Raw genomic sequence first — 24,457 nt, 5'->3', positions numbered from 1 at the left:
TCCATTCTGTTCTCTGCAAGGCTCCCGGAGGTCAGAGCTCTGTTCTTCATGCTCACATCCCCTGGAGACTCTCCGTATCATCCCTCTCTATATCAGCTCACGTGCAGTTACTATAACAGAACGCCCAAGATAGGCGATCGGTGGAGTTGGTTTCTAACTTTTTCAGGTTCAAGGGCTTAGTGCTGGCTTCTGCTTAGCTCTGTGGAAGGCCTCCGTGGTAGTCTGAAGGAGAATAGTTCCCATAGGCTCATACGTTGTTTGAGTACTTGAATCTGGCAAGGTGGGGTGGGTTGGAATCCCACACTAAGGAGGCAGAGACAGGAAGCTCCCTGGAGCTCGCTGGTCAGCCAGCACAGATTATTTGGTGAACTCCAGGACAGTGACAAACCCCACTCCGTATGGCAGACAGCTCCTGAGGATGACATGTGAGGCTGTGCTTCTGGTCTCCACACACACATATTCCCATAAACACACACATCAACACACATGCAGTAGGGTGGAAGTGACCAAGTCACGATGGTGTCTCTTCCCAACTAAAACCAAGTGTCTCAGATTCACTACGATACCACTGTGACGTGAAGGAATTAGGAGGAAAATGCATATTAATTATTAAACAGAGCTTTTTAGATACGTGAGAACAGGAATGTTCATCATCCCCAGATTCTCTAGAAAAACCACAGCAATGGAATCCTCCCCTCAGAGTTGGGATGTGCTTCATCCCAGAGAAGAGTCCAGGTGATTTATTTTCATAAGAGAAAAAAAAATACTTCTAAAAAAATGTCTTTGTTTTTCAAAAATACAGCTACAACCAGCCAAAGTCTCCGGACAGCTGTGAAAACATTCAGCTGCAGGGAAGGCCTCTCTCTTCCCACCACAGCTGTTCAGCACAGGGCAAGGCTTATTTTCCTCTTCCACTACTGCTTCCAAACCCCAAATTCTAGGTTTTCAAGTGCAAAATAGGGGCTGTGACTCAGTGGCTGCCAAGCTAAGCAAGCACAAGTTTTGATTCTGTGAGAGAGAGGGGTCGGGTGGGGCAAACGATTGTTCTGGAATCGTCTTGAGTAGGCTGCCCCCATGTGGTGATTACTAAAAACACACACGAGTTTCATTCACTTCCAAGACCACCTTCCTGAAGTGTCTTAAAATCAGCAAGCATGGCATCAATCAGGTGGATCCACCTGCCAGGCCACCATTCCAGCTGTAGGTGGAGACCTCTGCCTCCCATGTAGGACCCTCTAACCTGCTCCTCATTCCCCATCTTTTACCACAAGTAATATTTATTTTTAGATATCATTCAGCATATAGCAGTCCCCATTATCCCGGGGCGGGAATATATTCCGAGATCCCTGGTGGGTGCCAGCGGCCAGAGATTATACTAATTCCATTTGCACCATTCATGGGCACACCTGCACACTCACAACTTTCAGTTTTTCATCGAAAGGAAGCTGTTTAGAGTTTCTTTTTGGTTTCTCTGCTATATCCAAATCACCATCTCCACTGCTTTCATGCCTTGGGGTCCTTCTTAAATAAAGCAAAAGGCCAGCCATATACAGGAGCTGTCACACTGCCACACTAGATCTGATGGCCCCCAAGGGCTACCGAGTGACTAACAGGTGGGTAGCTCACAGTGAGAAGCTGGCAGACAGAGAGGGTTCACCTTGGGCAGGGTGAAGAAGGAACACACCAAAGGTTCAGGAGTTCCCTGCTCTACTCAGAACGGCAGTCTCGTGAGTGGCTTATTGTGGGATTTTCCACTGAATATTGCCAGGTCCCGCTGATCCCACAGACACAGAGAGCTAAAACTGCCAGTAAGATTCTGCTGTAATTGTCACAGTTGATGCGCTTGTTTGTTGCTGTTTTCTTGCTTTTTTTTTTTTTTTTTTGGTTTTTTGAGACAGGGTTTCTCTGTGTAGTTTTTGTGCCTTTCCTGGATCTCCCTCTGTAGACCAGGCTGGCCTCGAACTCACAGAGATCTGCCTGCCTCTGCCTCCCAAGTGCTGGGATTAAAGGCGTGCACCACCAACTCCCGGCTCGTTGCTGTTTTCTAAAATGAAAAGCTTTACGCAGTATCTCATACATGGACAGATATAACAATAATAATAATAATAATAATAATAATAATAATAATAATAATACATACATACATACATACATGGCACTCGTCGTCCAGATTAACAAAACAGGACAATGGTGTTACTCTTGATTTTGAATCAATTTCTCAAGATAAACAAATGCTTGGAACTGGAAGGGTGGCTCATCAGTTAAGAGTGCTGGCTGACTGCTTTTCCAGATGACCTGGTTTTGATTCCCAGCACCCACATGAAGGACTCACAACTGACTGTAACTCCAATCATAAGGGATCCAACGCCCTCTTCTGGTCTTTGCAGGTACCACATGCATGTATTGCACAGACATAGATGCAGGCAAAACACTCATAAAGTAAAAAGAAACACATATTTCCTCTCCTAAAACAGAGGCTCTAATGTTGGAAAATAAGTCAAAATTATAAATTACTTTTGAAGTCTCAATTAAAATTTATAAATAAACGATTCCCCTCAACTCAAATTTTATACCATGGAGCCAAGGTTGGCCTCGAACCAGTCTTCCTGACTCAGTCTCCTGAATGCTGGGGTTACAGGCATGTCACCATGCCCAAACCAAGTTCCTTCTTCATCCCTTCCTAAATGCAGGTAGTCAGCTCCTACCCAAACTGTTTAGATATAGGACTTTGCCCCCATACTGAGCATGGCCGACAACCACCATTAATTTAAGCGCTAATGACTTGCTATTTTTTTCCAGTTTTATACTCCAGTCTTACACTCTAGAATAGTTATTCATGAGTAGCATGAGTGGCAGTGCTTTATTTCTTTAATTTGAGACAGATTCTCTAGCCCAGGCTGACCTTGAACTTCTGACATTTCTGCTTCAGGCATGCTGTGCTGGTGACTGAACCCAGGGCTTTATGTATGCTAGGGCAAGTACTCTACCAACTGAGCTACATATCTACCTCCTCCTTTATAATATTTTTCATTTACGTTCACTCAACCTGGACATAGATAAAGTCAAGCAAAATTGCTTAGCATTTTTATTCAGTACATATAAGTAAAAAAATAAACATTAAATAATAATCATATAACACACGAAACTCAATAAGTCAAGGAAGGAGAGGGAACAAAGACAGAGAATTAAAAGATTGATTGTTCCAGCCCACTGAGCCCTAATTCCAAGCCAGGTAGCCTGCTAATGCTTCCCATCGACCAACTGTCTCCTTTGGCATCACACAGTCCAGGAAGAATGTGATGCGCCGGCCTTCACCACACAGTGAAAACTAACCGTCTTAGAAGTGCTCCCACTGGGGTGAATACCCAAGCCTGGCTCTGAGAGAAAGGAGAGAGAGAGAGAGAGAGAGAGAGAGAGAGAGAGAGAGAGAGAGAGAGAGAGAGAGAGAGCGCGAGAGCAGGACAGAAACAGGACTGAGATGGAGAGGAGAGAAGTCCTCAGCAGGGGGAGGAAGGCACCTCCTTCGCTCCTCCTTCCCAAGGTGAAGGGGGAAGGCTCTTCACTGCCTTCCTCCATTCTCAAAGTCATGGCAAGGACCACAGAAATTCCCATGCTAGCTGTTTCCCATTTCCTTTCTCTGGTACTCCAAGGTGAGTGTTAATTGTGTGGTGTGTTTGTGTGTGTGCGCACATGTACATCCACACTCATATCCAGCCCGAGGGGAACACTGGCTATCTGTCCTGGTCCATCGCTCTCTGTCATATTTCCTCCAGACAAGGTCTGTAAGAATTGTACCGAGGCTGGCAGCTGACAAGATCCTCTTTTTACTACCACCATGGCACTGGGGTTATGGGTGCACGTGACCGTGTTCAACTTTTTACATGGTGCTGAAGTTTCAAACGCATGTCCTCCTCACGCACGCTCAGCAAGTAGTCCTATCTGTTAACCCATCTCTCCAACCCCAAAGCTGAGCTTTTGAAGAAGAAAAACGAAACGAGAATAATTTTACTATTAAAAGCAAAAGGAAGAGAGTCCCCTTGGACTTCCTCTTTCCCATCTTGCCCCATATCCCGCTTCAAAGGTCCTGTTTTGTGTCACACACATGCTGTGCTCTCTCTCTCTCTGTCTCTGTCTCTCTCTCTCCTATTTTATATTACACACATGCTGTGCCCCCCCTCTGTGTGTGTGTGTGTGTGTGTGTGTGTGTGTGTGTGTGTGTGTGTGTGTTTCCCTTTTGTTTTGTTGTGTGCTGGGATTGTAGCTAGGGCCATGTGCATACTAGGCAACTACTTTACTATTGAGCTATCTCCCCAAACCCCTGACCCCTGTGGTCTTGTTTGTATGTCCAGGAATTTGTCGATGATATATGCAGACAGGAAAATGTCAGGGTCAAAAAAGTACCTTCAACTCTATGAAAGGACTTTGCAAAGGGCTTATTTCACTTTGAAGTCTTTACAGCAATATGTCAGCTCCTGGACTCTTACAAACGTGTCAATATCTGTACTTGTCACTATTTACTTATGGCTGGCATGGCTGGTGAGCACAAATCCTAAGGAGCCGGGCAGCTTTTCACACGTCGGTGAATCACCACATGCCCTTGAATGGCCATCTGCCATTTTTCTATCGATTATTTTTGTCTTATTGATTTCTAAGTCTTGTACAAGACAGCCATCACCAGCTAAACGTCTGCTGTAGACACTCCCAATCTGTGACAACCTTTTCACTTTTTAAATGCATTAATATTCCAGTAGGAGAACGCCTAGAAGGTAAAATAACCAAAATGCAATCCAGCTTTGGATCAATAAGATCCACGTGCCCTTCATGTACTTTCTTTTCTACTTTTTGGCTAATTGTGTCTGTTTTCTAATCTTTCCCAAGAACCAACTTTAGGCTCTATTAACTATCTCTCATAGACATTTGTTTTCACATCAATAAATGACTCTTTGTTATTTTCTTTTTAAGACACAGTTTCATCTGTAGCCCAGGCTGGCCTTAAACTACTGTCTCAGGTTTCCAAATGCTGGCAGGCTTTGCTTTTCATTATCTCCATCCTTCCCGATCACCCCCTCATCTTTCTTCTAACTTCCTGTTCAGTGTTCACGGTACACATTCCCAGTCTTTCTTCTTTTTTTCGACTATAGGCATTCAAGGCTGTAGAGTCGCACGTGAGACCTACCTTGCCTTGGAGCTGAGGTGCTGCCCACGGGGAACTCATTGTCATGGACCCTTTCCTCTGGAAAAGGTACTGCAGGGCAGCTTCCAGGGGCCCACGAGCCCCGATCACCAGGACCTTCTTCCCGTCCAGCGTGACTCCTACCAACCAATGCAAACTCAGTATTAAAATCATACCTCAGAAACTTCCTCCCAGATAGCTTTAACTGAAAGAACATCTTCTAACATGGTTTTTCTCAGGGAACACCTCAGAAGAGGGTGTGGAAAGATGACAAGACACGCAGGTCAGGGAGGGGTGTTGCAGAACAGTATCTCCTAGACGTGACAGTTTTGCTCCCGAGGTCTCAAGAGCGGTGGTTGCCTGCACAAGACCAATCTAGTCAATGTTCCAGCACGGGTAGGGGCTCACACGCCCCACTTCCGGCTGAGAAGCCACAGACCGTCGACAGACCATCTATGTGTAGGTAGCACTAATTGCACTCAGTAGGTTTTTCTTTTCTTAAAGGACATGAAATTGCCAGAGACACTGAGATGGAGGGGTCTGAGAGGAGTTGGGGAGGGATGAGAGGTGGGTTTGATCAAAATAAATAAGAATGAAAGCAGACAAGGAAAAACAAACATCCAGAACTTGGCTGGCTCAGCAACACGGTGCGCTGACCGTGTGCGAGGACAGAGGGGCTGTAACCAACCCGACTCTCCTCTCCTGCCTATGGTTCTAAGTCTTTCGGCTCATTTTCTTTCTACACCTCCTTACAAATATAGGACCAGCTGTAATTGGCCTGTAAGAACTTTTGGCAAAGACCTACATGACGGGATGCCCCGACCCATCTCACAGAGCTCATATTAGTGGCTGCTGACTACAAGGTACAACTTGAAAGTTCATCCTTTGATAGACCTTCACCATGCATTTTCGGAATTTTGACTGCTGCATGCTTGAGGGTGGGGCTGGGGGAGGGGGGCACCTGTTTCTTTTCTCTTCAAACTGGGGCTGAGAAAAGTTGAGTTTCTGTGTTCTCAGTTGGGAAGCCATTAAATACATGAGCTGTCCCACGGTAAATATTAGATTCAGTAACCAAAAAAGATCACTCATCTGTCTCTATTTTCCTGGCATGGGAATACGTGGTCAAAAGAAGAAGGAGAAAATGTAAGTAGGTGCTGGCTACTGAAACAGACCCACTTGTCACTAAATCTCCCCTGGGAGCTCTATGCAAAATCCACCTGCTTGACCTTGTCAGTTCTAATGGTGAGACTTACCTGTACCTACTGCGTGACAAGTTTGCTGATTCAGAAAAATATTTTTGCTGTGGTTATTTTGATTGTTTCTTGAGAGAAACTGATGTTTAAGATGCCAACATTCATTTGTATTTATGGGAAAATGTTTTCAATTAGTCTATTTACATCCCAAAATAAGAACTGAGAAAAGTCAACACTTTGAGACTTCAACGAGTCATTATTTAAAAAAAAAAAAAAATTATCTAATGAGCAGTAAGTAGAAAATAGCATTTCTCTTCTATGCTTCATTTCGAATCTGCCAGCAACAAACCCTCATTGAGAAACAAACAGACAGAAAACCCCAATACACAGAATAGATCATTCCAGAAGGAGGGATCACCAGACCTGATTTCTCCACAAGCTCTACTGCAGCTCTGGCCAGAGGTGAGACAAAACACTCTGGGGCGTTGCCTCTCGCCAGCTTCCCCAGATTGACATCGGTCACCCTGGATCAGAGAGGAAAAGGACAAGTGAGTCACAAGTCAGCCAGTGTTGACAGTACAGCTTCAGTCCCAAATAACAGCACGCCAGTGATGGGCAGGCGAGAGAGACATCTGCTTCTCAGAACAGTGCAGGAATCTCACTAGGACCCAGCACGAGGCCATGCAGGGATGCACTTCACACCTCCAGAGACACTTTCAATGGCTGCAGCGCCCTGACGCGCTGCAGTCCACTTTCAGAGCTCAGACTGTCACAGGTTGACTTCTCCTTGGCTTTGGTATTTATCTCCGTGGGAAATGAAGGAAAAACAAGGGAACCTCAAACGTGTTATCAGTGGTTTCTGTGTGCCTTTCTCTACTCAAATCTAGAACAACGAATTTAAACCATTTGCCAAGGTGATGATGAGCTCTAGCCAGATTAGTAACAGAATGAAGACTTTCAGAAGGTTTGATTCTCCTCTTGTATGCAAAGTCTGAAACTACATCTTCCTACCTGTGGGGCTTCCTGGTCCACTGTAGCAACTTCTCCCTTTATGATTACTATGGAATTGGAGGTTTTATCATCCATCCAACCATCCAATCTATCCATCCATCCATATCTCCATCCTGGAGAACTCAGTGCCTTACCTACACATACTCTCCCACTGAATTACAAACACCCCAGCCCTTACAAAACAATGTTCTAACCCTTGTTTGGGGTCTACCCCTGGTCATAAAGAAAGGATGGAGTAGAAGAAACCAGTGTAGTTCAGTGAGGTACGAAGTTCTCAATCCAGCTGCTGAAGGACACACTAGACAGAAGTCTAACTTTATAAATCTGTTTACAACCTTACAATCCTAAACACACCATTGTTGTTTTGTCTACAGGTAAAAGTATTCCCCATGCTTCTATATAAGAAAAAGGAGCCAGGCAGTGATGGCACATGCCTTTAATCTCAGCACTCGGGAGGCAGAGCCAGGTGGATCTCTGTGGGTTCAAGGCCAGCCTAGTCTACAGAGCGAGCTCCAGGAGAGGCACCAAAACGACACAGAGAAACTCTGTCTCAGAAAAACCAAAAAAAGAAAAAAGAAAATGGAGCTTTTACTCCCTAGCAAACACACTGTTCCTCCACTGCAGGCTGGTGGCACTCACTATCCTATGATACTTACATCATGCCATGGCAGCTCACAAAACACCCAATGGTCACAGTTCCTTCCCCCATCTCAAAATTTAATTAGAAACTGGTATCATAAGCTGGGCAGTGGTGGCACACACCTTTAATTACAGCACTCAGGAGTCAGAGGCAGGTGGATCACCGAGTTCAAGGCTAGCCTGATCTACAGACAGAGTTCTAGGACAGCCAGGGCTATGCAGAGAAACTCTGTCTTGAAAAACCAAAAAGAAACTCGTATCGTTAATAAAAGCATTTGTTGTTATTTTTTTTTCCCAACTAGTCTAAGAGTGAAAGAGGTTTGAGGGTTCCCGTGGAGTCAGGTCCCAGGATTTCTTTCACTGTTTAGTGGAGTTACGCAGGGAAGATTATTACGGGCCAAAGAGTCAGAAAGACAGGAGCCTATGGAGTGGATACCATAGTGCAGGGTTATCTCCAAACAGACGTGTGGTTTCCAAGATACATGACTTTGGTTCACAAAATTCTAAAACTTCTCAACCTTCTAAGCTATTTAAAATAATTTTTTAAAACTAATTACTGACAGACTTGCAAAAATTAGAAATTTAGAAAAAAAATCACCACAGACAATACTTATCAGTAAGATTGATTATTCTCTTTTATATTTTCTTACCCATCCACATCTTTTTCTGGCTTCAGAGCATCGAGAACTTTGTTGCTCAGTGAATCCTCAGAGATCTGAAGGGCAAGGCCATGCACTCTGGGGTCTTCATTAATCTTCAAGATTTCATCTATGATCTAGACAGAAAAAATATTAGTCTTGTGAAAAAAAGAGCCAGTAAAAAAAAAATTGATGGGGAATAAAAAGGATTTCTACATAGGCTCGGGAAGCTGGCAGAGTTGGTAGCATGTGTGCCTACTGATGACATCAGTTGGATCTCTAGAACACACACACACACACACACACACACACACACACACACACACACACACACAATGTTGGCTTTGGTAGTGTAGACCTGTGATGACAGTATTGGGGAAGTAGAGTCATGCAGATCTCTGGGACTTCCTGACCAGCCAGCCTAGCCTAGTAGATGAGCTCCATGCCACTGAGAGACATTGCCTCAAAAATGAAGAGGTGGGTGACTGCCGAGGAGGTTGTCCTCTGGCTGCGGTATGCACACAAACACCTATGCAAACAGAGTCCTAAAGATGCACATGCTTCTTTTTAGTCCTTGCTGGAGACTCTGGTGTGAAACACAGTGAAGAGTCCCATTTCCTCTCTATAGTTTAGAAAAGCCCCAAAGAAACCTGGATGAATAGAGCTTTTAATAGCTTCATAGTTCCTATGGTCCTGCCATGTGCTAGAAAACATCCTCAACAAAACCCCCCAGAGCTTCCCTGTTAGTCCAGTTTAGACAGACAGAAGACAACTCCCTGCCAAATGACTGCTTTTAAGTCAAACACATACCACTTTGGGGGGAGGTTGGGAAGCCTGAAGCCAAGACCCTGACCCAGGTCCAGTGGCGCCTTTGGGTCTAAGACATCATGTGCTCAATAGTGGTTTCCCAGCAATGAGTCCAACCAGTGTCCCGGGCTCTGTGGTTCACTGGATCCGAGTGGCACTCCAGAAGCCTCTCCTAACGCTCAAGCACTGCGACTGATTCGTCTCACTTCACAAAACCACTGACTCAGAAGTGGGACGACTCCTGCCCACGTATGCAGGTCCCACTCACAGGAAGTGTCACCTTACCATTTTAATTTAATTGCTTGGCAAAAATATCTGTGTTATTACTACCATCTGGTAGGGAGGGAAAATGCTGTTTGGTAAAGAAAGAAAATGTGTCTCATTCATTCAGATGTGAACTGAAGTTTTGGGGTGCGGGAGTAACAGAATGTGAAAGATTCTGCAAGGCTGGTTAGAACTTCGTGATTGTGGCTCATTGGAATGTTAGAGATCCGGGGATAAATTATCTTGGGCTATCTTTAATCCTTTTTATAGCCATTGGCTGCTCACTTACGTATTTAATCTAACGTCCTTTAGCTACAAATGAAATTCACTAGAACTTAGCAACACACCAGTAGCTTCCACCAACCTCAGAGGACTTAAGAGGCTTACAGCAGACCAACACAGAGGCTTCAGCACTGGCATCACATAGCACCTGAGGCTTAGAGCACAGACCCCTGTGTTCCTGGCTGGCTGTTTTCACATATATATATCGTTTGTTTGTTTGCCTGTTTAGTGAGACAGGGTTTCTCTGTGTAGCTTTGGAATCTGTCCTGGAACTCACTCTGTAGACCAGGCTGGCCTCGAACTCACGGAGATCCACCTGCCTCTGCTTTCCGAGTGCTGGGATTAACGGTGTGTACCACCACTGCCCAGTTTCGTCAATGTTTTTTTAAAGTGCCTTGACCGATGACTTTTTTGGTTCTACCACTAAAAATCAAAGCAAAACAAAACAAATTCTGTGAAGCTGGGGGGGAGCTGGAAAAATGGCTCAGAGCCAAGAGCACCGGCTGCTCTTCTAGAGGATGCGAGTTCTGTTCTAAGGTACCTTTCTTTGTCAGGTAGCTCACAAGCTCCAGGGGATTCAGGATCTCTGAACTTCCTGGGCACAGCACTCATGTGTACACACCCAACCATCACAAATTAAAAAAACCAACCAACCAAACCAACCAAACATGTTCCAAGCATCTACTTTGTACAGGTTCTAAGTACGGCATCTAACAGCTAGCTGTAGCTGAACTGCCCTGGTAAGCCTCCTATGCTAATAGGGAAGCAAGCCTAGTCCCGACAGCAATAACAATGTAAGTTCTGAAAATGATCAACAATGTAAAGAAAAACAAAGTGGAATAAACAGGGTGAGGAGGTCACAGAATGAGGGGGGCCAGAGGTTTCATGTAAGCAGAGCTCAGGATAAAATAAGGAATTGGCTGGGGGAAGAACCAATCAAGACAGAACAAAACTGGAATTAGAAAAAGTTTAATAAATTACGACACTCACTATAATACCATACTCATTTATCAAAAATTCCAGAAAAAAAAAAAAGAGTGGGGGGTAGGGGGTAAATGAATCTTTATCAAAAAATTGTCAGACCAAGTGTGCTTGGTGTGCATCTATAATCTTGGTACTTGGGAGGTTGAGGCAGGGGGATTATGAGTTTGGGGCCAGATTGGGCTTCAGAGTGTTTTCACGGCTAGCCCAGGCTATACAGTTGAAACCATCTAAAGATGTGACTACACACAGTGAGTGTCCTGGAAACAGCCGGCCTACTTCCCTGCATTCTGTTGCAGCTGGTGCCCTTCATACTTGGTACTCACTATAACTAGCAGATACGATATTAACTGCTTGCTCCATACCCAGCTTCCCTTCGTCCTTAGACATGATCTAAGGGCCTCCTGGCATTAAGACCACATTTCCCCGCCTCCTTCACTGTCTGGCCAGACAGTGCGGTTGCAGCAGATGGGATAGGAGGAAAACTGTGGTTTGCTGAAAAGATCCTCAGAGGGAGGGAAGCGTGTAGGCAGGAGCCTGCCTTCATCCTTTCCCTTATTAGACAATGACCTTTACCGGAGATGCTGGGACAAAGAGATAGCGGAGACTCTCACTCTCAACCTCTGTGCACAGCAAAGAATTACCTTTCCCCATAGAGTCTCGATAAGACTCACTTCATGACAGTTACTACAGACACAGAAAGACAGACCACAAAAGCACACTCCCATCTCACCAGTGACCGGCCCACCTGCTGGTTCCCACTGACCAAGCAAAACAAAATGCATGGGAAAGCAACCTCTGGTCAAGCTTTCTCCTTCCAGATGCCTGAACTTCGGGGTACCCTCAGGCTGAACAGGCAGACAATGACCCCTGAAAACAGGCTGGCTTGGGGTTGTGGTGACGTATTGTGTCCCCCAATATACTGTGTCTCCCAATAAAATTTACCTGAGGATCAGAGGAAAAAGCCAGCCACTATATTAACATAGAAGTCAGGCAATGGTAGCACACAATCCTCTCACTTAGGAGGCAGGGATCTGTGTGGATCTCTGTGAGTTCAAGGCCACACTGGGAACAGAGCCAGGCATAGTGATACACACCTTTAATCCCAGCACTAACCAGAGGTCTGGAGGTCTGGAGGACAGACAGGAAATGACAGAGCTGGGCAGGAAGAGGAAGTGATGTAGCCGGGCTGAGAGAGCAAATGAGAGAACAGAAGAGAAAGGCACATAGGTGTGGGTAGACAGGAAGTAGCTCGCTTTGGAAGCTGCAGAGTTGGTGAGGTGAGGGTAGCTGTGGCTTTTCCTATTCCTCTGATCTTTCTCAGGCTTTAACCCCAACTTCTGGCTCCAAGTTTTTTTTTAGTAATAAGACTATTTAGCAATTTGTCTACATTGGGTAGCAACATTCTCTGATCTATTGCCACCAAGCCACTCCCTCGTTCCATTCCTCACATATAGACTTATTCCTCTCTATAAAAGAAAAAACGCTTCTGCCCAACCCTGAAGGGAACTGCAGGTTACTTCATACTCTAAGGTTTTCGGTTGCTCTTCATCAACTGTGATACAAAAAACACTCAAGGGAAAGTTCCAGAAATAAACAATTCATTAGTTGGAAATTGTGCACCTCACTGAGTAGCACGGTGAGATCTAGAACCAATCAGACACGGATCAGCCCTCTTGTCTAGCACATCTACACTTGTGTGTGGGACCTGTTCCTTAGTTACTCAGGAGTCACCTGAGTTCCCAGATCAGCTGTGGTAGCTTCACAGTGTTAGTGCTTAAGTAACTTTTCTTTTACTGAATAACCGTGCCAAAGCATGAGAGCATCAGTGCTGGTGATTGAGATAAGCCAAAGAGGAGCCACACAGTGCTACAGGGTCTGTACTACTGGCAGTCTGAGGTATGTGCTGGGTGTCTTTCCCTGCCCTAATCATCTCTGTATCTAGCAATGATCACTTTGAACACACTGAGTGGAGTTGCTTTTGGTCCTGGAGAGAATGTCACCATGACAGGTAGAGTTGACTCCACTGTGGTGATATTTTATTTGTGCTGAAAAGTGGTGATATTTTATTTGTATGTTAATAAATAAAGTTTGCCTGGAGATCAGAGGTCATAGCCAGCCATAAACAAAAGTCAGGTGGTGGTAGCACAGGCCCTTAATATGATCACATGGCAGGCAGAGTCTCTGTGTGTTCAGGGACACAGTCAAGTGTGGTGACACACGCCTTTAATCCCAGTACCAACCATAGAGATCTGGAGGTCTGTACAGACAGGCAGTGATGGGGAAGTGAGGTGGCTGGGCTAAGAGCCAATGAGAAGGCAGAACAGCAAGGCAATAAAGGCACAGCTTAGACAGGAAGAAGCTGGTTCTTTTGGGACATGGTGAGCTAAGGTTAGTTGGTGGCTCTCACTATTTCTCTGATCTCTACGGCATTCACCCCTGTATTTGGCTCTGTGTTTCTTATTTAATAAGACTGCTTAGAAAGTCGTCTACACTCCACCCTCTTCAACTCGGTGGTACTCTACAGAGAAGCTAGAGCAGGGGGAAGGAAGGGCTGTGCTTCACATGACTTTGGGGTGCTTTTCCTAGCAAGTGACTGTTGATTCCCCAACATCAAACAAACAACATAAAACCCCAAACTTAGTTATTCCGGATTCTGTGATTTGAGGTTTTCTATCCCGGGAATCCTAATCTACACCTCCTTGCCACAGCCAGCCAGAGGAAAGGTAGCCACAAAGGCTCCTGCCCCAGGCCAGGACCACGGCACACAGTCCAGGTCTGTCACATGTTGATGAGGGCTGCTTCTCCCACACTTGAGATGACACCGGGGGGTGACACTGACAGGCACAACTAGAGCGATGTGGCCCAGGATGGAAGTTCTGTCAGCGGTTCCCAAAACGCCAATGAAGGAGTCTCAGAATGCTAAGCCTAGAGAGGCCCTTGAAGATCACCCTGTCCTGTTCTAACATCACATCGATAAGACTATGGTGACCCTGAGATGCCAAAGGAATGGTTCAAGGTCAAAGATACTGCTAGGACAGAGCAAAACCAGAGCCAAGTCTCCAGACACCCCCAGCCCAACAGTTTTCTCATGAGACGCTGCTGCTTCTACAGTGAATGAACAGCTACAATGACATGATTTCCTAGCTTGTCTTCAGTAGAAACCAAACGGAAGGGAGAGAGGTGATCAGATCTCTTTCTCCTGGAAACTCAGCCACAGGAGAAGACTGAGCCTGCACCCACCACTCCGGAAGAGGCTGATAGGCCCGATGAGGAAAGGAAATGAGCTAGGCTGACATTACCTCATCCTCTCCGCTGTCTGGAGGCAGGCAGATGTGAGTGATGTCTAGACCAGCCTGAAAAGGAACACAAGATTCTCTGTCACCACAAGAGAATATGCTGTTAGGAATTCTAATAAATTGCTAAAATGACCTGTTCTCACCTCCTTGGCCAAATTCTGGTTTACTTCCTGCATCAAGCTGTCACCACCTGCCTAAGGGCAAAGGAGCAAAGGAGAATGTCACAGCATGAAAATACCTTGACAATGAATACCAACCACAACACAGAGATCACGTTGGTGAATACAATGAACACAAGTGACCCGAATACAAAGATGATAAGAAAAAATACAGAAAAGACTCCTATTGCCTTTGGAAATTGGGCTAACAGCTGGGATTTACATGCATATTAATTTCTTGGACTTAAAAATTACATCATTTAAAAAGTGACAGACTGCACGTTATAGGATACGCTGGTTTGAAGGAGAATGCCGCCCCATAGGCATATGTTTGAATACTTGGTCCCCACTTGGTGGACTGTTTAGGAAGGATTAGGGGGTGTGGCCTTGTTGGAGGAGGTGTGTCACTGGTGGTGGGCTTGCATCATTTCCAGTGTGTCTTTCTGGATCCTAGTGGAGGTTCAAGATGTACTCTCCCAGCTGCCCTTATCTCCATGCCTTTGCTCTGTCATAGACTCTAAACCTCTAAAACCATAACCCCAACTGGATGCTCCCTTTTACAAGATTCCATGGTCATGGTGTTTGGTCATAACAATAGAAGGGTAACTAAGACATGGAGAATATAAGAATGACATCATTATAGCCAGCATCACTCTCTGTGAAACACCAAAGACAGGAATTTGGATGCTTGCGTCTGTGTACTTAGGCTGAATGGCAACACGGAACCAGATTCCCAAGAAGTCCAAGGTCCTAAACCAACTCCCCTGCTGTGGGGAGATGTGGAAGCTTTCCAAAGGATGCAGGTCACATGGAACACAGTTCCATAGTCTCACAAACCAAGGTACCATTGGCCGCCACGCAGGCTGCTATTCTGATCCAGGAAGAGCCTGCCAAGCACCACCATAAGAGGCCAACTACTGGGCTGAATTGCTTCCAGGCCTGGCCCATCCTGTTATTTTCCCCACACCTGCCGCCACACAGGGATGCCAATAACGCAGTGCCAACTGCAGCTCAGGACTAAGGGGCCGCAGCCAAGGAATAAACACGGGATGCAAAGTCCTCTGACACACTCATGACTTTTGACACTTGGGCTGTAAAACATTAATATGCACCTGCCGCTACCTATTTGTCTTCCCCAGAAACAAGAAAGGACTGACTTGCAAGCCGTATTTGCTAAGTATTCCTAAGTGCATGGGGGTTAGTATCTATCGTGTCCTGTGATTTATGTGGGTGCCTACACCTCCTGACCTCAACGCACCACCTACATGCATCTCAGAAGGTTGAGTGATTCCAGCAGGGCAGTGTCTAACCTGTACACATAACAGCACTTGCCACTGAGTCCACTGCTATGACAGGACATCCGCCTGGTCTCTGTTCCTAAGTATTTGCTAAATTGCACTGTAAAAAAACGTAGGAGAGCACCATGGTCAGCGCTTACCTGGATAACAGCAAGGACTGGCTTAAAGGCAGGGTTTTTTTCTTGCAACAAAGTCAGTACTTCTTTGGAATTGTGAATGACCTCTCTATACGGAGGAAGAAAAACACCAGAGTCATTTCTTTGTTAGGGATTAGAAAGGACGGGCACAATGCGTCTCCTTACAAAGCCTGCTACTGTAAGTGAACCAGACAATGGAGGGAGACTGAGACTAAGCATGAGGAAAGACAGGGCACAGAGGCACCAAGGACTGCTGATGCAGTCAGTATGTACCCACACAAACCCGTAGTCCCGGCTCTAGGGAGGCAGGCGGGAGAGCATTGCGAATTCAAGGCCCCCCTGGACTACCTGGTGAAACCCTGTCTCGGAAAACCAAAGAAATTCAAAGAGAAGCATTAAAGCCAATTCTGGATGGAATGTGACAACCAGATTTTTAAAATACATAGAGGCAAACCAGGTACATGTGAACATGAATTTCCAAGAGGCTAAAATTTTTCTCTTGTCGTGTCCAAGTTTAATATAATAAAAAGTCTGGAGCCAGTGAGGGGACTCTGTGAGAGAAAGTGCTTGCTGCCAAGTTTGCCAACCAGAGTCCATCCTCCGGACCCATATGTACAAGGAAGGAACTGACTTGACTCCCAAGTCGTCCTCTTACACACACACACACACACACACACACACACACACACACACACACAAATAAATAAATGGAATAAAAAATTTTAAAGTCTTGGTTTCTACTCTACACAATCCCATTCTTTCACCATATTCCCTTACTCCTCCCCCTGGAGAAATTGGTTTGGGGTACGATGGGAAACAAAATGTAGGAATGGTGGTGGCTGAGTGGCGTAGGACAAAGAAATGGTGTCTCTGGCTACATTCTGGGTCCCAGAGTTGAAAGGAAAGGATTCCAAGACAGAAGAGGAGGGAACGGAAGAGGGAAATTACAGAGGCGGGAAGCCAAGGATGCTGTAGCTTGTGGGGCACCTTCTGAAGACAGCATTAGACTGCTGGGACCACTTCCGCTTCTGCAGGCAGTCTCGCTCCGAGCCCAGGGAGGGTCGCGTTCTCCTTCACAGCCAAGCAGAGGAGAGGCGCCTCTCAGATGTGCAAACATATATAAATATGGCAGAGCCAGGCTTCCTTCTAGAACTTTCTAGAGAAGTCACCATCACCTCTACGCCACGTCTTCACTGGCACATCTCCAGCCATCTGCTCTGTTTCTCTCTCTCTCTCTCAAGGCAGACGGAAAGGCTACTCAAAGCAGTGCCCAGTTTCAGTGTTAAAAGATTTAGTCGCTCCCAGGGACGGTGGGGTGAACCTGGGGCCTCACAAGCTAGACAAGCACGGTAAGGCACTGCCAGCTCCAGGCCACCTTTAGATACTGTTCTCAGTGTTAATTACATGCACCTAACAAGTTTCAAAAAATGAATGAGTCTCAGCCAGGTGCCATCCATAGTAAGCCGCCCGAAACAAACGTCTCCCAGTTTTCAGAGTGGTGGCTGAAAAATGTTAAGTGGAAGGTGCTAAGCGCTGGTGCAGGTGGACACAAGAAGCAGGGTGCTCAGAGAACCACAAAGAGTTCAAAACTTGCAGTGGAGTAAACCTTCCTACCATCACAGACGCTAACCGAGCCAGGCAAGTACGTATTGCTGGCAATGATCTGTTTGGACTTTGCTTTTATACGCTCGGGACAAAGCAGTTCAGTCTCCAGGGAAGTAACTTCATTATTGTGCTCATACGGGAAAGATTTGGAAAAGATCACTTCTCCAGCGATGGGTGATGAGGATTTCTATGCCACACGGTCGCCCAGCCTGGCAGAGCAGCTAAGTTACTAGGAGTCGAGCTGGGTCCATATTTTTGCTTGGTCTCGGGAGGTATTGCGGTGTGAGCACCAAGCATATCTGGGCCTAAGAATCCTCTGCGGACCATGATAAAAATCAAGGTTCCGCCTCAGAAAGTCTTACTCAATACACTGGCCTGGGGCCCAGGAATGTATCACTTTAAATTAGTGCCTGGGGGTTCTGGGGCATGGCCTATGGATAAACAGCCAGGCCTGGCACTCAGGCCTCCAGTATACTAGAGAAGCCTTCTATGGAGGCTGGCTTCCTCACCTGTGGAACAGGTAGATTTCAGTGGCTCTTTACCTTTTTCTTATTGTTTGGACACATTGTTTTTCCTGCTACTAAAGCTACCTGTTTGGATGGGAAATGTCCCCCACACAGTCATGTGTCTGAATACTTGCCCACCTGCTGCTGTTGCTGCTGTGAAGGTTGTGGACCTTTAAGGAGGTGGGGTCTTGCTGGAGGAAGTGGGTTACTGGGACAGAGCCTGGAGGTTTCAAAGCCTGGCCCTACTTCCGGTTTATTCTTGCTCCTGACTTGGGATATAATGTAACCAATTGCCTCCCCCCCCCCAACCCCCCTTCTAGCTCCGAGCTTCTGCTGAGGACAAAATTGAACTATGGGCCCAAACACACCCATCCCGACTCCCTTGGGTTGCTTTTCGTCAGGTTTTGGTCATGGCAACCAACTTTTAAACCTAGGAATGCACAGCAAAAACCCCTCCTGTCTTGCCCACCCTCACCCAAACGAAAGGAGCATTTCAATAGGTAAGCCCACTAGGTTTAAAGGTTTGGAGAGTTGGCTCAGCAGTTAAGCACACTAGCTGCTCTTCCAGAGGACCACCATTCAACACCCAGCACTCATCTGGGGGCTATCACCTGCAACTCCAGTTCCAGAGGTTTGGATGCTTTCTTTTGGCCTACAAGGGCACCAGGCATATAAGTGGTACATACACATACATGCAGGTAAAACACCCATACACATTTTACAAAAAAAAGTCAGTTGTCAGACAGAATAATTGAGGTATGGGCAAGTAGAAGATATAGCTACACCAAGGGGGTCCACAATGAAATAATACCACTTAAAAAATTGGCTGGGGTGCCCATCCACAACTGGCCATAAGTATTATGTTTCCATTCCTTTCACTGATTCCTGCAGTACAAAACAATGCAGTGCAAACAATGCAACAAACAGCATCCCCAGGTCCAACACATCCAAAAAGTAGCATTAATGTTTCCAAAGATGTGTCTATGGCCTTGTGGGGGAAAACCTCAGTTCTGACTGGAAACAGTGTAGCTAAAACTTGAAGTAGCCTATGACTAAAGATAGGTGGATAAAGGTTTAAGCTGGTGTCTTTCTAATTCTACCCGTTAGTGACAGTGTTGCTATTTCTGCCCCTACCACCAGCTTGGTCATCTCTGCCTGGCTAACTGCGTAAAGCCTATGAGCTGAGCACAAAGCTGCCTTGTCCTAACAACCACATTCCTCCTTCTCCCTGTGGCTAGCTGTGGCCACGCCCCAGTGTGGGCGGAAGCAGCTGGCCTTGTTACTGAAAACTACCAATGCTATGCCTGAATGCTGGGACCATTCGTTAACCAAGGTCCACACTTCTCATCTCTTCCAAAGGCAAAAGAAGGATCCTTCTAGGAATATGAAGCTGGTCTCCTTCAAAGACAGTCACTAGTGTTTAGAGAAACGGTCCAGGGTAAAATCAGCGGAGAGCCGTTTCATAACTCTTGGCTTTGGCCATTGGTAGACACATCCCCCGTAACAGCTTCCATGATAAAGCTGACTCCAGCTACTTCCTACAGACACTGCTTTCCCAATCCTCTTTTTCAGTAACAGGATTCTGAGTTTCAACTGCATATGATCATACCTGGGTCTTCCAACCCACTCTCCTGCACCTGGCTGGGATCATGTGACTAGCTTCTGGCCAGAAGAAGGGGGTGTGGACTGTGTTGTGTAGTGAGTAGTGACACACAACCTGGCTGGCAAGGGACAAGACCAGAAATCAGGAGCAATGAGTAACCACCCTGGGGACCATTCTGGAGGCTTTGCTCTGGATATTTCCTTTGGGTGTTGCTATGGGACACCAACCACTCTGTAGCCCAAGCCTTCGATATATGGACCCATGGGGTCCAACGAACAGACTGCTGTCACCTACTCTGCAAGTGTTGGGGGTTGACACTTCCTTGATTCCATAAGATGACAGACAATAACCAGAAATCACAATGTTTCCAAAAATGACCTTTCAGATCATGGCCATTGTCCCACACCATTCTATAAAGGTCGCTGTGCTTCTTGGGGACTTGATGCCATATCGTTTCTGATGTACATAGATGATGGAAGAAATACCATCCTAAGATCTTGCACAGCTACTTACTCCGGGTAACATCTAATCTGATCACTTGTCCACTTTCCAAATCCCACAGGCGTGGGCAGTGATAAATTAGCTGACATAGCCACCCGGTTAACAGCAACAACAAGATGCAATCGATACAAAGACAATTACTAGGTTCAGAACTGTTCAGGATACGCATTCTAGGATTGCTAGGATAGTATAAAGCTTATGATGGCTTCCTTGAAGTAGGTGGCATTGTGCTTTCCATTTGCAGGTGAAGATGCTGAGACCAACGGCTTGTCCGAGCTCTTACCTAGTAGTACCGGAACATTGTAAAAAGGTTCCTAAGCACTGTCCTCTGGTCCTGTAGCAGAACCAGGAAACCACCACCCACTAGCGAAAAATGCATGCATGTGCGCATACATTTTTATTTAATTTATGTGTTCACCTATGTTTGGGGACACGTGTGTTGGTATGTGTTATTCCTCAACAGTTGCTCACTTTGGTTTTGGAGATAGGACCTGTAACATTGGTCTGGAGATCTTAGACTCTGCTGGGAGCGTGTGGGGGTGGGGGTGGGGGTGGGGGGCTGGCCAGTGAGCCCAGTGATCTGCCTGTCTCCGCCTCCCCAGGACTGGATGACAAGAGTATACCACTACATCCACATGGGTGTAGGGGATGGAGCTTAGGTCCTCATGCTTGCCCCAGCCAGTGCTTTGCTAATTGAGCGATCTCCCTAGCCCGGGCTTTCATTTTAAAACAACAGGTAGAAACATAAAAACAAGGATATTTCATAGCATGGAAAACTACAGGAAATTCAAATTTCAGTGTCCATAAAATGTTGAACTTTATAAAAAAAAATCGTGGGAATTTGTTCTTCCTTGTTACAAAAGTATCTATGTGGTATTTTAAATTTTGCTTCTTAGTCCAATAACCGTAAGTATTTACTCTCATGCCCGTTACACGAAGTTTGCACATCCTCGTTTATTGTAAAAATAATAACTATTTGTTGAGGGCTATGTGCGACAATCCCCGGACCATATATTTTTGCTCATTTAACTGTTTCCACGGCCCCAGTGGGAGCCAGACCGGTAAGGGCTTTCCCGCCTCCCGCAGGTATGTCCCTTGCGGGTCCCTTGCACCGCAGTGGCCCAGTAAACCCACTTCTCTGGAGAGGGCCTGCTTCCTGGTCTCCCCGGCAGGGGCAGAAGGCTGAAGAGCGGGGGCGGCAATGTGGGGACGGGACGCAGACTCGGCGTCTGCACAGATCCCCACTGGACAGAGAAGGAACTTTCCAGACAGCCTCGCCGGAGCCCGCGTGTTCTCTGAGCGGCGATGCTCGGGACTATGCGCCACGACCGCCAGGGCTTCCGCAGTGAGTTTTACCGGAGCCTCCTGGGGCAGGGACAGCAGTGGCGGGATGGCAGGGCCATCCTCCTTGCAGCTCTCCCGCCCTGGGCCGCACCGCCCCTTTCCTGTCGGCGCCACGCCCGGCGCGGTTGCATCAGAGCCGGAGGCGGGCGACGCACGTGGAGCGGGGCGTGCGGTCCGTGAGGAGCGCGCCGGCCGGGGGATGCTCTCACCCACAGGGTCCCATACTCCTGGAGTCCCTTTCTCTCCCCCCCCCCCACGCCCTCTCTGCAGCCAATAGCCAGGCGTCCCTAGCAAGTTGGCACCAAGCATTCTCTGCCTCCCGCCCTACGGAAACGGTCCCTTGGGTGTCCCAGCCACCGAGTGCTCTGCTGTTCCATCCTTGGGTCCCTAGTTGGGGACCGGCACACAGGCAAGCCGGACACTCACCTGACGATGGAGTCCGTCCCGGAGGCCTCTGGACTGCCGGGGCCACGGATGCTGAAGGCCTGGCCATCTTGCAGCCGCCGCCCGCGCACCCCCTCGGGGTCATCACCTCCGCCGCCGCTGCTGCTGCTGCTGCTGCTGCCGCTGCTGTTGCTGCTGGAGCTACACAGCTCACGGAGGCGACTCGCCGGGCCCGGGGGCAGCTGCTGATGGCCGAGCTGGCGCAGCAGGAGAGGCAGGCGGGCGCTCATGGTGCTGCGGAGCGCGGGGCGACTGGTGCTCCGGAGACGCGGGGATGCGGCAGCAAGTTCTTCCCCGGGTTGGCGAGGCTGGCGCCAGAGAGAGCCAAGCTACACAGTAACGGGCCAGCAGCAGGAAAGACTAGGCTCTTCCTCGTGGGAGGAACAGAGGCCCCTAGGGGGCACTGTACCTAGTGGCCGTGACGTTCGGGGGGCCGGGGCCAGCGGACGCGAGGCTGCTGGTTGGAGTTGCCTGAAAATCAAGGCAGAGGAGGTGGGGCATCGGGGTGGTGCTGAGCCCTTGCCCTGAGGTTGTGGGGCCAACCCTTCTGCCTCAAAACTAGGTGACACCCTTGGTCTTCAGAATGCAGCTCACTTTCTGTATGTAGGAGGTAGTGGCTCCCAGTCCAGTTTAGACCAGAAGGAAGGGTTCCTTACAAGGGAAGTGGGAAGTGGCCTAAGGGTAAATGAGTCAGTACTTGGTGTTTGTAATGTTGGCTTTGTGGCCTCCTGCGAGTCACTGGCCTCGGGACTGAGAGTCTTACGAGGTTTATAATTTTCAAGACCAGTGGGAATAAGATTGTAACTTTGTAGTCCCCAAGTAAGGTGGGATAAAATTCGTTCAAGGTAGACAGGTTTTGGGTGCTCACCGTGCCCCGTGTGCTGGAAAGATAAGCCAGTTCACCCTAACCAATGTAAGAAATTGCGTGGCATTGATTTCCAACCGGGAGAACCCGGGGTTGCAGAGAAGTCATTGGTGTGCTGGCAGAGCTGTGAGCTTGTCCAATTCCAAGGATGAGCCTCCTCCTTTTCCTGTTTAAACATTCTACTTATTTATATGAATGTACTTCCCCGGGCCCGCAAGTGGAGGTCAGACGACAACTTGAATTTTTACGGGGTGGGGTGAGGTGGTGGGCGGCAGGATTTCTGGGGCTAGAACTCAGTTTCTCAGGTTTGGTAGCAAGTGCCTTTACCTGGTGGGCCATCTCGCTGACACAGGGGTCCTGCTTTTGAATTGCATGGCCAAGCAGGTTCCAAAGAGGGTGTTATGTAATGCTGTGTATCTGAAAGCTCTAGATAGGGAAGGCCGTCGTGTTCGAGAAAAAAAAAAAAAAAGTGCACCTGATTGGAACCGGGAATCACAAAAACTTACTTGCTGTGAAAAATCCCTATGATGGAAGTGAGTCAGACTGTAAGCCATTTTGAAGACAGTGTTTGAGAGGCTGTCTTCACTCATCATCACTGCTGTGGATTGGGAAAGAATCTCAAAGGTCCATATGTTAAGGACCTGGTCACCAGCTTGTGATGTCATTGGCAGATGGAAGGATATTTTAAGAATTGAGGGCTTGATGTAGGAATTTAGGTCATTAGAGATGTCCCCACAAAAGGGATATTGGGACCTCTCTTCCTTCTTTTCTTCCAACTGCCATCAGGCAAACAGCTTTGCTCCATGTCCACACCCTCCTTGATGCACTGCCTTGCCACAGACCCCAAAACTACAGGCTGGTCAGTCATTTGTCTCAATCCATGAGCTCATAATAAAAATCCCCCCCCCCTTCTTTACGGTAATGCAAAACACCGTTGAAAGCGCTCACGATGACCCAGCCCTGTAGAGTGTCACACTCTTCCTTTAAATTTGGTGACATGCTAAGGTACAATCTGTCCCCTCACCTGCAGGCCAGACATTTTAAACAACTAACATTATATTTTCTAGTCTTAAACTTTTAAGTGAGTTTTTTGTTTGTTCTTGTATTGGACATTAGGGTAATTTGTTTGAATTATGGGTTACAATGAATTCATGTCAGCTGTCTGAGAAATGACTAACAGAATGTCATATTTCACAGTTTGAACTAAGGGTTAGTCCATTGTGACTTATTTGCAATCTTAATGGGCAATTAAGAAAAGAAATCACGGGGAAGTTCAGAATAACAAATGTCTGTGCTGAGAGAACAATTAAGGTAGTTTACTCAAATGCTCAGAATATTGATGTGGATAAGCCCAGAATCTGTGCCCAGTCTGGACCTAAAGACAACACAGTCTAGCGTGAGCTGAGGTGCTATCATAACCATGAGGAGCATTTAGACTCTTACATAGGGTTATTCAATATGAAAGCCCCTCTTAAAAGCTCAGGTGGTGAAGGCTTGCTTCCCAGCTGGTGGCATGAATGAGAGATGATGAATCCTGGATTAATCAATAGATTAATTCATCGGCAATATAGCTGAATGAACTGTTGAGAGGTAGGACTTACCTGGAGGAAATAGGTAACTAAGGTGAAATCTTGAAGAATGTATCTTGTCCCTGGATCCTTCTTCTCTTCTCTCCCCCGCCCATCTCTGTCTCCTCACTGCCATGAGGT

General features: G+C 46.9%; 1 protein-coding gene across 1 annotated transcript in view; it reads right to left on the bottom strand.

Annotated features, from left to right (window-relative positions):
- The window catches only part of Mthfd1l (methylenetetrahydrofolate dehydrogenase (NADP+ dependent) 1 like), a 188,095-nt gene extending 165,544 nt beyond the window's left edge, over positions 1-22,551 (bottom strand). The window contains exons 1-7 of the mRNA XM_028858204.2: positions 21,866-22,551; positions 15,884-15,968; positions 14,431-14,481; positions 14,291-14,344; positions 8,667-8,791; positions 6,790-6,890; positions 5,177-5,313 (exon numbers count right to left, since the gene is read on the bottom strand). Coding sequence (XP_028714037.1) covers positions 5,177-5,313; positions 6,790-6,890; positions 8,667-8,791; positions 14,291-14,344; positions 14,431-14,481; positions 15,884-15,968; positions 21,866-22,113 — 801 coding nt within the window. The 5' untranslated portion in view covers positions 22,114-22,551. The remainder of the gene's footprint in view (positions 1-5,176; positions 5,314-6,789; positions 6,891-8,666; positions 8,792-14,290; positions 14,345-14,430; positions 14,482-15,883; positions 15,969-21,865) is intronic.
- Between the last annotated feature and the right edge of the window lie 1,906 nt (positions 22,552-24,457).

Source organism: Peromyscus leucopus, chromosome 8a, assembly GCF_004664715.2.
Source record: "Peromyscus leucopus breed LL Stock chromosome 8a, UCI_PerLeu_2.1, whole genome shotgun sequence".
Taxonomy (NCBI): Eukaryota; Metazoa; Chordata; class Mammalia; order Rodentia; family Cricetidae; genus Peromyscus; species Peromyscus leucopus.
The sequence above is the reverse complement of the archived record's forward strand: the minus strand, read 5'-3'. Positions and strand labels throughout refer to the sequence as shown.